General features: G+C 38.1%; 1 protein-coding gene across 1 annotated transcript in view; it reads right to left on the reverse strand.

The window, feature by feature from the left end:
* The window catches only part of OTOGL (otogelin like), a 149,371-nt gene that overhangs the window by 38,915 nt on the left and 97,662 nt on the right, over positions 1 to 12,794 (reverse strand). The window contains 4 exon segments of the mRNA XM_060306649.1: positions 1,783 to 1,850; positions 10,908 to 10,913; positions 11,779 to 11,847; positions 12,156 to 12,235. Coding sequence (XP_060162632.1) covers positions 1,783 to 1,850; positions 10,908 to 10,913; positions 11,779 to 11,847; positions 12,156 to 12,235 — 223 coding nt within the window.

Below are 12,794 nucleotides of genomic sequence, written 5' to 3' on the forward strand. Positions count from 1 at the left end.
TAGTTCAGTGGTTAATATCCTTTGCATGTTTGTCATTGTTTCTCAATCTGTTGAAGTTGTAGTGGCCCTTCTCTCTTCCCTGTCTTCACTCAATCCCTTTGTGATCTCATCTAATCCCACAATTTTAAATACCCTTTATCCACTGAGAATTACAAAAATTTCATCTTAACTTGATCTCTACCCTAAACTCCACTTGTGTTCACCAGATCTGTGTACCCATAGCTTTTTGATGTCTAAGAGGAATCTTAATCTTTACATGGCAAAACTGAACTCCTGACTCTACCCACCCCAGACCTTCACTTCCCACAATTTCCCCATCCTGATTAACGCCCACTTTATCCTTCAGTTGTTCAAGGCAAAACTCTTAGAATCCTTAATGCCTCTTTTTCATTCACACCTCACATCTAATTCTTCAGTAATTTCTGTAGCCTCTACCTTCAGAATAGATCCAGAACCCAGACATTTCTCACCATCTCCAATGCTATCACCTGGTCCAGATCACCATCAATCTCTTGCCTAAATTCCTGCAATAGCCTCCTAACTGGTTCTATTGTCTCTTTACACCGTACTCTCAACACAGCAGCTAAAATGATCCTGAAACAGATCAGATGATATAATTCCTCTGCTCAGAAATCTCCCTTTTCTCTTCCTGTGTCATTTAGAATGAAAGCCACAGTCTTCACAATCATCCACAAGGCCTTACATAATCTAGTTTATTTCCTACTATTATTACATAATCTAATTTACTTCCTACTATTTTACTCCATACTATTTTACTCCTTGATATTCTTTTATTGTTTTAAGATGTTAGGTACATTCTCAGCTCAGGGCCTTGCACTTGGCTGGCCCCTCTGCCTGGAATGCTGTTGCCCTGGTTCTTTGCGTGGTTCACTCTTTCACTTCTTCAGATTTTCTGCTCTAAAGTAACAGTCACTTTCTCAGTGAGGTTCAGTGAGGATCATTTCATTGAAAATAGTTTTATTTTTCTCCTGAGCAGCAATCTCTAGCGTTTTACATAACCTGGTAATTTATTTTGCTTATTGGCTGTTTCAGAATCCAATAAAATGTAAACTCCATAAAAGCAGGAATTTTTGCCTGCTTTTATATTGCTTTACTTATGGTATCTGAACAGTTCCTAGCCAGAAATAGTGCTAAATAAAAATTGGTTGAATAAATCATTGGTTTATCAGAACAAGTAGCATATTTGGAGTAAGGAGATAATTTCTCAAGTTTCAGCCAAGACAATTACTAGCTCTGGGATTCAATGACCTTATCTTTTTTTGCTTACTGGTATATATTTGACATCTTGCACAGTGCCCGGCATATAGCAGCTGCTTAATAAATATTTTTGAATGCCCGAAGAGAAGCCCACAATATGCTCTTTATTATTATAAAGAATTATTATCATTAAAGAATTATTAAAGAAACATAATTATTATTAAGTTAATAAATTATCCAATTAATAAATCAATAAATAAAAGTATTAAGTTATCATATGTAATTATTATTACAACTATCACACAATTACTACTATTAAGGAATCATCCTTAAGACTTCATTTGCATTTTATTTGTTTTTCTTAGTGTGACCAGAGTCTAATTACTAAGAAATATCTGACAGTTAAGGAAATAAAATTGTTAAAATGTAATGCTTATTTAATTTAGCAAAGAAAGACTAGAGAGCATACCAAAAGAAGTTTAATAGCATCTGGATAGTGATACAGAAACATGAATAGACACAATAAGGAAATGACAAATAGCTGAAGAGATTACTCAGTCATACCTCACATTCCAAACCTGGCGTAGGTGTTAGCTTGTCAATCGCAGTGAAGTCTGATGGAGTAATCATTTCTGAAGGAAATGAAGAGGTCCCCTGCATTAGTGGAGTGGTATTGATCATATATAAAATTCATTTGTGATAGAGACCATGCTAAGAAATTTTATATAGATTATTTCATTTAATTCTAACAATAACCCTGTGAAGTAGATAATAATATTATTGTCATTTTACAGATAAGGAGACTAAGGTTGTAGAGAGGTAAGCTGGTAAGTGTCAGAGGCAGAATTCGAACTTGGCAATTTTGATTCCAGAGCACTGGCTTTTAAGCACCATCCTAGAAACATCTTCAGTGCCTTGTTGGTGTCAACACAATTGTTTGAACAGGTAGAAATATCAATAGTATCACTAAAGATTGCTCAGGAGTTACAAATTTTGTTGCATTTCTAACATGCGTAGTGAGGTTGATTCATTTCCCTGGTGAATCTCTAAAATGTTTCCCTTGCAAGCAGAATAGTTGCTGCTGTGGATCGTTGGAGACCCCAGTTGGGTGTGGCGAATGAGTTACCCATGGAAAGGGAAAACACAACTGGTAAACACATTTGTAAGAGTTCTTCCAAAGCTTTTTGTTAGTACTAAAGGTATCTCTAAAATATTCAAAATCTGAAGGACTGTAGAAGAGTGAAAATGAATGGCTGAAATTTTGTCTAGCTGTAACTGCAGTGTCCATTGTTGATACCATCTAAAAATGACTATATTAGTTTCCTATAACTGCTGTAAACAAATTATTACAAATTTAGTGTTTTGAAACATCACCAAATTATTATCTTGTGGTTCTGGAAGTCCGAAGTCCTAAAATCAAGATATCAGCAAGGGCTGTACTCCTTCTGGAGCCCCTATGGAAGAATCTGTTTCCTTGCCTTTTCCAACTATGGATTGCCTGAATACTTTGATTCATGGTCCCTTCTTCCAACTTCAAAGCCACAGAATAATATCTTCAAATCTCAATTTCTCTCTCTCTCTCTTTCTCTCCCTCCCTCCCCTTCTCCTTCCCTGCTGATTCTGACATCTGACATGTGACACCTTCTCTGACTCTGACCCTCCTCCTTCTCTTTTATAAGGACCCTTATGATTACATTGGGCTCACATGGATAATCCAGGATAACTTCCCCATCTCAAAATTGTTAACTTTATCGCATCTGCAAAGTCCCTTTAGCATGTAAGGTCCCATATTTATAAATTCTGGGCATTAAGACATGGACATCTTTGGAGGGCCATTATTCAGCCTACCACAATGACATTAGACAAAACTTTTATTTTTTTGTTAAATAAATTCCATAAATAACCTTAATTTTGTACTTATTTTATGGCTTCTAACTTACAAAATAAATGAAGTAGAATAAAAATTCCCATTGCTTGGTCCTATAAACAGTGTTCATGGTATATTAGATGTTGTATCTTCTAGAGAATATGAAATTTTTACAGACTTAAATATCTTCATTTCCATCATCATAAATGTTTGAGCAAAGTAATAGGAGACAAAGTTCCAGCCCAGAGCAAGCACAGAGTCATGAAAAATTCTGATAACTGGGGGTCTGAGTGGTCTCAGCAATAAATTAGTCCATTGTTTTCTAAAATCATCAATGGGTTATAAGCACTGTCTTGGGGTAGAATTATAATAATCAAGCTTGTCGTAATAACCATAGCTTTATAGTAAGTTTTAAATTGCAAAGTATGAGTCCTACAACTTTGTCCTTTTTCAAGATTATTTTGGCTATTCTAGGTTCCCTCCATTTCCATATGAATGTAGGGTCACTTTGTCAATTTCTGCAAAGAAGTAACTGGGATTTTGATAGGTATTGCATTAAATCTGTAAATAAAATTTGGGAGCATTGTCATTTTAGCAATATTAAGTCTCCCAGGAACATGAGATGGCTTTCCATTTATTTTGATCTTCCTAATTCCTTCAATAACATTTTGTAGTTTTCATTGTACAAGTCATATACTTCTTTTGCCAAATGTATTCCTACATATTTTATGCTACTGTAAATAGAATTGCTTTCTTCATTTCATTTTTAGATTGTTCATTGCTAGTACATAGAAACACAATGATTTTAGTCACTGGTCTTTTTCTTCTGTAAGCTTGTTGATGTATTACTATTTGCCCATTAATTAGTGCTAACAGGTTTTAGTGGATACTTTAGAATAATCTGTATACAGGATCATATCATCTACAAATAAAAATAATTTTACAGGGTAGTTTTCTTACTTCTGAGGGTCATGGAGTAAAATCTATCTCCCCAATATAGTGACCACGGTACTTTAAATTGTTTTAGATGTTTAAAATATACAATGACTATTGATTTGGGGGGATATTACAGAATGCAAAATAGACAGCAGTACTTAGAGGAATTAACAGTGTATGTCCCAGGTTTAGTACATGCAGTGTTATTCTAAACTTATTCACTCCGTAGATTATACAACACAGGGAAAGTACTACCAGCCCCTCTCAAAATATGCTTTAAACTATACTAAATTCACTGATGTCTAAAATTTTACAGCAGTAGAGTAATTCCTCATCTCTACAGTGCTAATAATAAGACCTCTCTCTTAGCTTTCTCATAAAGATTAAATACATGCAAAGTTCGTACTCCAATGCCTGACACATAGTAAGTACTCAGTAAATGGTAGCTATTAAGAATAGGAGTAATGAGTTGGGGAGGAACCAGACGGCAGAGTAGAAGTACGTGCTCTCACTCCCTCTTGCGAGAACACCAGAATCACAACTAACTGCCGGACAATCATCGATAGGAAGACACTGGAACTCACCAAAAAAGATACCCCACATCCAAAGACAAAGGAGAAGCCACAATGAGACAGTAGGAGGGGTGCAATCACAGTAAAATCAAATCCCATAACTGGTGGGTGGGTGACTCACAGACTGGAGAACACTTATACCACAGAAGTCCACCCACTGGAGTGAAGGTTCTGAGCCCCATGTCAGGCTTCCCAATCTGGGGGTCCAGCAACGGGAGGAGGAATTCCTAGAGAATCAGACTTTGAAGCCTAGTGGGAATTGATTGCAGGACTTCGACAGGACTGGGAAAAACAGAGACTCCACTCCTGGAGGGCACACACAAAGTAGTGTGCACATCGGGACCCAGGGGAAGGAGCTGGGACCCTGGGGTGACTGAACCACACCTACCTCCTAGTGTTGGAAGGTCTCCTGCAGAGGCGGGGGGTGGCTCTGGTTCAATGTGGGGACAAGGACACTGGCAGCAGAAGTTCTGGGAAGTACTCCTTGGCGTGAGCCCTCTCAGAGTCCCCCATTAGCCCCAACAAAGAGCCCAGGTAGGTTCCAGTGTTGGGTTGCCTCAGGCCAAACAACCAACAGGGAGGGAACCCAGCCCCACCCATCAGCAGACAAGCGGATTAAAGTTTTACTGAGCTCTGCCCACCACAGCAACAGTCAGCTCTACCCACCACCAGTCCCTCCCATCAAGCCTCTTAGATAGCCTCATCCACAAGAGGGCAGATAGCAGAAACAAGAATTACAATCCTGCAGCCTGGCATGATATACAGTGGCATGATATACTCTACCCGGAAAGGATCTCATTCAGATTCGATGGAGAAATCAAAAGCTTTACAGACAAGCAAAAGCTAAGAGAATTCAGCACCACCAAACCAGCTCTACAACAAATGCTAAAGGAATTTCTCTAAGTGGGAAACACAAGAGAAGAAAAGGACGTACAAAAACAAACCCCCCAAAATTAAGAAAATGGGATTAGGAACATACATATTGATAATTACCTTAAATGTGAATGGATTAAATGCTCCAACTAAAAGACACAGTCTTGCTGAATGGATACAAAAACAAGATCCATATATATATGCTGTCTACAAGAGACCCACTTCAGACCTAGGGACACATACAGACTGAAAGTGAGGGGATGGAAAAAGAAATGCCATGCAAATGGAAATCAAAAGAAAGCTGGAGTAGTTATACTCATATCAGATAAAATAGACTTTAAAATAAAGAATGTTACAAGAGATAAGGAAGGACACTACAAAATGATCAAGGGATCAATCCAAGGAGAAGATATAACAATTATAAATATATATGCACCCAACATAGGAGCACCTCAATACATAAGGCAACTGCTAACAGCTATAAAAGAGGAAATCGACAGTAACACAATACTAGTGGGGGACTTTAACACCTCACTTACACCAATGGACAGATCATCCAGAAAGAAAATTAACAAAGAAACACAAGCTTTAAATGACACAATAGGTCAGATAGATTTAATTCATATTTATAGGACATTCCATCCAAAAACAGCAGATTACACTTTCTTCTCAAGTGTGCATGGAACATCCTCCAGGACAGATCACATCTTGGGTCACAAATCAAGCCTCAGTAAATTTAAGAAAATTGAAATCATATCAAGCATCTTTTCTGACCACAACGCTATGAGATTAGAAATGAATTACAGGGAAAAAACCGTAAAAAACAAAAACACGTGGAGGCTAAACAATACGTTACTAAATAACCAAGAGATCATTGAAGAAATCAAAGAGGAAATCAAAAAATACCTAGAGACAAATGACAATGAAAACACGACGATCCAAAACCTATGGGATGCAACAAAAGCAGTTCTAAGAGGGAAGTTTATAGCTATAAAAGCCTACCTCAAGAAACAAGAAAAATCTCAAGTAAACAATCTAACCTTACACCTAAAGGAACTAGAGAAAGAAGAACAAAAAAACCCAAAGTTAGCAGAAGGAAAGAAATCATAAAGATCAGAGCAGAAATAAATGAAATAAAACAAAGAAAACAAGAGCAAAGATCAATAAAACTAAAAGCTGGTTCTTTGAGAAGGTAAACAAAATTGATAAACCATTAGCCAGACTCATCAAGAAAAACAGGGAGAGGACTCAAATCAATAAAATTAGAAACGAAAAAGGAGAAGTTAAAACAGACACCGCAGAAATACAAAGCATCCTAAGAGACTACTACAAGCAACTCTATGCCAATAAAATGGACAACCTGGAAGAAATGGACAAATTCTTAGAAAGGTATAACCTTCCCAGACTGAATCACGAAGAAATAGAAACTATGAACAGCCCAATCACAAGTAATGAAATTGAAACTGTGATTAAAAATCTTCCAACAAACAAAAGTCCAGGACCAGATGGCTTCACAGGTGAATTCTATCAAACATTTAGAGAAGAGCTAACACCCATCCTTCTCAAACTCTTCCAAAAAATTGCAGAGGAAGGAACACCCCCAAACTCATTCTATGAGGCCACCATCACCCTGATACCAAAACCAGACAAAGATACTACAAAAAAAGAAAATTACAGACCAATATCACTGATGAATATAGATGCAAAAATCCTCAACAAAATACTAGCAAACAGAATCCAACAGCACATTAAAAGGATCATACACCACGATCAAGTGGGATTTATCCCAGGGATGCAAGGATTCTTCAATATACACAAATCAATCAATGCGATGCACTATTTTAACAAATTGAAGAATAAAAACCATATGATCGGGCTTCCCTGGTGGCGCAGTGGTTGAGAGTCCACTGCCGTTGCAGGGGACATGGTTTCGTGCCCCAATCTGGGAAGATTCCACATGCTGCGGAGCGGCTAGGCCCGTGAGCCATGGCCGCTGAGCCTGTGCGTCCGAAGCCTGTGCTCCACAACGGGAGAGGCCACAACAGTGAGAGGCCCGTGTACCGCAAAAAAAAAAAACATATGATCATCTCAGTAGATGCAGAAAAAGCTTTTGACAAAATTCAATACCCATTTATGATAAAAACTCTCCAGAAAGTGGGCATAGAGGGAACCTACCTCAACATAATAAAGGCCATTTACGACAAACCCACAGCAAACATCATTCTCAATGGTGAAAACCTGAAAGCATTTCCTCTAAGATCAGGAACGAGACAAGGATGTCCACTCTCACCACTATTATTCAACATAGTTTTGGAAGTCCTAGCCATGGCAATCAGAGACAAAAAGAAATAAAAGGAATACAAATTGGAAAAGAAGAAGTAAAACTGTCACTGTTTGCAGATGACATGATACTATACATAGAGAATCCTAAAAATGCCACCAGAAAACTACTAGAGCTAATCAATGAATTTGGTAAAGTTGCAGGATACAAAATTAATGCACAGAAATCTCTTGCATTCCTATACACTAATGATGAAAAATCTGAAAGAGAAATTATGGAAACACTCCCATTTACCACTGCAACAAAAAGAATAAAATACCTAGGAATAAACCTACCTAGGGAGACAAAAGACCTGTATGCAGAAAACTATAAGACACTGATGAAAGATATTAAAGATGATACCAACAGATGGAGAGATATACTATGTTCTTGGATTGGAAGAATCAATATTGTGAAAATGACTATAGTACCCAAAGCAATCTACAGATTCAATGCAATCCCTATCAAATTACCAATGGCATTTTTTACAGAACTAGAACAAATCAGCTTAAAATTTGTATGGAGACACAAAAGACCCCAAATAGCCAAAGCAATCTTGAGGGAAAAAAACAGAGCTGGCGGAATCAGACTCCCTGACTTCAAACTCTACTACAAAGCTACAGTAATCAAGACAATATGGTACTGTCACAAAAACAGAAACATAGACAATGGAACAAGATAGAAATCCCAGAGATAAACCCACGCACCTATGGTCAACTAATCTATGACAAAGGAGGCAAGGATATACAATGGAGAAAAGACAGTCTCTTCAATAAGTGGTGTTGGGAACACTGGACAACTACATGTAAAAGAATGACATTAGAGTGGCTTCCCTGGTGGCGCAGTGGTTAAGAATCTGCCTGCTGGTGCAGGAGACACAGGTTTGAGCCCTGGTCCAGGAAGATCCCACATGCCATGGAGCAGCTGGGCCCGTGTGCCACGACTGCTGAGCCCATGTGCCACAACTACTGAAGCCCGTGAGCCTGGAGCCCGTGATCCACAACAAGAGAAGCCACCACAATAAGCATGCACACTGCAACTAAGAGTAGCCCACACTCTCCACAACTAGAGAAGGCCCGCACACACCAACGAAGACCCAACACAGCCAAAAATAAATAAAATAAATAAATTTTTTTTTTAAAAAAGGAATGAAATTAGAACACTCCCTAACACCATACACAGAAATAAACTCAAAATGGATTTGAGACCTAAGTGTAAGACCAGACACAATAAAACACTTAGAGGAAAACAAAGGAAGAACACTGAAATAAATCACAGCAAGATCTTTTTTGACCCACCTCCTAGAGTAATGGAAATAAAAATAAACAAATGGGACCTAATGAAACTTTAAAGCTTTGGCACAGCAAAGGAAACCATAAACAAGATGAAAAGACAACCCTCAGAATGGGAGAAAATATTTGCAATGAATCAATGGACAAAGAAGTAATCTCCAAAATATATAAACAGCTCATGCAGCTCAATATTAAAGAAACAAACAACCCAATCAAAAAATGGGCAGAAGATCTAAATAGACATTTCTCCAAAGAAGACATACAGATGGCCAAGAAGCACATGAAAAGCTGCTCAACATCACTAATTATTAGAGAAATGCAAATCAAAACTACAATGAGGTATCACCTCACACCAGTTAGAATGGGCATCATCAGAAAATCTACAAACAACAAATGCTGGAGATGGTGTGGAGAAAAGGGAACCCTCTTGCACTGTTGGTGGGAATGTAAACTGATACAGCCACTATGGAGAACAGTATGGAGGTTCCTGAAAAAACTAAAAATAGAATTACCATATGATCCAGCAATCCCACTACTGGGCATATACCCAGCGAAAACCATAATTCAAAAAGACACATGCAGGGCTTCCCTGGTGGCGCAGTGGTTGAGAGTCCGCCCGCCGATGCAGGGGACACGGGTTCATGCCCCGGTCCGGGAAGATCCCACATGCCACGGAGCGGCTGGGCCCGTGAGCCATGGCTGCTGAGCCTGCGCGTCCGGAGCCTGTGCTCCACAACGGGGGAGGCCACAACAGTGAGAGGCCCGTGTGCCACAAAAAAAAAAGATTGATGACTAATAAGAACCTGCTGTATAAAAAAACAAACAAACAAAAAGAAAAACAACTAATACTAAACTTTCGTTGGGTTATTTGTATGGAAATATGTTAATATAAATGTTTCAGACATTACATGAAATTTCTAAAAACCTTATATGTTCTGGTATAATGTTATGTCATAATTCTAGTTATTACTTTAAAATGTATATCTCAGAAATAACTAAATTTCCTTGTCAATTGCATTATTATGAACTTTCATCAAATCTTTAACCGTGGTAATTTTTAAGTCTTTTGTCATTTACAGACAGTTCTGGGTGTACTCTGATGCTTTTGCAAAAATGTTCCTATAAAAGGGTTTCATCTTCAAAGAATTCATGGAAAAGACTCTGACAAGTACAGGTTTCTGGTAACTGACTATACTGATGAACTGAATGAATAAGCATTTTCAGAACTCTAATGGAAAACTGATGAATTCATAAAAGTGCTAACAAAAGATCAAGATGAAAAAAAAATTAATTACATGGGACTGAGTGAACTGGTGAGGATGATTATAATCTTTGTGACTTTCTGTTTGAATAAAAAAAAAAAATCCCACAAGGACTCAGAGACAAAAACTATACAAATCAATTTTCACTGCAAAGTAAAGGAGCTGTTACAGTGGAGGATTACTGGACTGAATGTCAATATTATGACATAGTATGAGTGTGTTTCGTGTTTGGTAATTGCAATCATTATTGCTTTTGTTGTGGTCATGCATTTACAATGCTTGGTGTCAGTTTATTTATCTCTTGTAAAAATAAAATACAGTGTGTGTGTGTGAAAAAAATAAAAATAAAATAATAAATATCATAATTAAAAAAAAAAGAATAGTAGTAATAGCGATGATTGTAGCGAGACTATTATTTGGAAGATGTCACAGGACTTATTAAAATCCTCCAGTGATTCGCCATGGCCTTCAGAAAAAAACACAAACCCAACAACTTTCCTCATGGGCCGTTTGTGATCTGGCCTCTAAACATCTCTTCCAGACCATCTCTTGGCACAATTCCCCCACACCACACTCTCAAGGTGCGATGACCTGCTTGAAGCCCCTCTGTGTGACGGGTTCCCTCTCGGCTGCAGGCCTTTGCACGTGCACACACTTCCTCCTTCTAGCTATCCACCTCTGACCTTCTGTTAGCCAACTGAGACTACACGTCCAGAATAAGACCCCTCCTGCTTACCGCTTGGACTTACTCCTACCGTAATATCACAACAGCCTATGGACTATTCGCTGTTTTAGGGTTGGAGCTGTGACTTGTTCACCTTTCTCCCTTCCTCCCCCCTCCCCACCCCCAGTGTCAGGACAGTACCTGGCAGTGTTGACACTCAATGAAAGCTTGTCAAACATATTTAAAGAATAAATATCTGAATTTTTCTAAATTATAACCCCAGGAGATATAATACATTAGGTTTGTCAAGCCTCACTGTGAGTGGATTTATTCAATCCTTTCCTGAGGCAAGCTTCACAGTGAGGGAGCTAAGTGAGGGTTTGAGCCCAGAATGCCTCCTCCAGAGGCTGTGAGAGAACACAGGAATGAGAATAAAAGTGCTTAAAGGATGACTTCATTTGCCTTAAAGTCTCTTCAGCGTCAACTTAGTCACTGTGAAAATTTAATCAGGATTTAGCAAAAGCTAAATTCTAGGCAAAAAACGTGAGGGAAGTTCTTATTATCTATACTAACTGAAATGGGACAGAGGTGGACCAAATGTAGAAGCCATTCTGAAAATGTGGCTTGTTGATCCAGTGAACAGCTACTTAGTGAGACCAAAGTGACTGTTGGGTTCTCTCATGGATGGGATAGTACTAACACCAGTAGCTGTTTAGGAGTGCCAAGATTTAAATTACATGATGCTAAGTTTAGTGTCTAAAGTTGTAACGATACCTGTAAACATGGGTAGAGATGGCTTACCTGGAGAAATTAATGCTGGTTCTGTGGGAATCAGAGGTATGCCTACAAAGAAGCAAAGATACTCTTCTTTAATCTGTTTTGCTTAAAGTGAAGCCCACATAGTTCATATAAGGATGTTTAGCTTTAAGGAAAATATTTTGGGAGAGAGCTTGCAGAAGGAATGTGAGAACAAAGACTTACATGGTTTAGAAAGTAATTCAGAATCCAAAAACTTTGAAAAGGACAATGAATAAGAATCTCATGAAGGTTTATTGTCTGTCTAAAACTTCTGTTTATAGTCACTTGCCATCACATAAAAAATATTCAAGTATTTTACTTTTCAGAATAAGTGAAGTAAGGTTCACACTTACAGTCTTCTGGGTAAACACATTTGAGAGTGACTTCATCAAGGATCATAGTTTTAGGGCAGTAGGGCAAGCATCCTTCAACCCTTTAGATGAAAAAAAAATTAAAGTAAGAAAAAAATTTTAATATAAAAATATATTACATTTAATAGAGGAAACTAAGATACAGTTTTCCTAAAATTCTTCTATTCTCCTTGTCAAGCACTAAGCAGTGCTCTGCTTGCTGTTATTCCATCATACCTCATTGTACGAAATCACAAGCTAGTGGATGATAAAGAAGTATTCATGATTGAGGCAGAATCTGAACACAGAATTTTCAAAACATACACTTATGTTTGGGACACACTAAGGCCATGTTCTATAATTGTGATTTTACTCTATGTTCATCATATCGTTACTTTCCTATGCTCCCCAACATATAAGCAGAGAGACACACTCTTTGAATATCCATAAGGATGTTGGTAGAACAAAAAGAGAATGTTCAGGGGCTCTGCCTGCTTATTATTAAGCCCTGAAGTCATTGAAAAGTAGTTAGAAATCTCTGGGTGGCAGAGATGGAGGTGGGACATGGCTGCTCTTCTCTGAGAACAGGGAAGGGGGATGGCAGAGGCTGCAGTTCTCAAGAGCCTCAGGGCCTGTGCCCAA

The sequence above is a fragment of the Globicephala melas genome, chromosome 10 (assembly GCF_963455315.2).
Source record: "Globicephala melas chromosome 10, mGloMel1.2, whole genome shotgun sequence".
Classification (NCBI taxonomy): Eukaryota; Metazoa; Chordata; class Mammalia; order Artiodactyla; family Delphinidae; genus Globicephala; species Globicephala melas.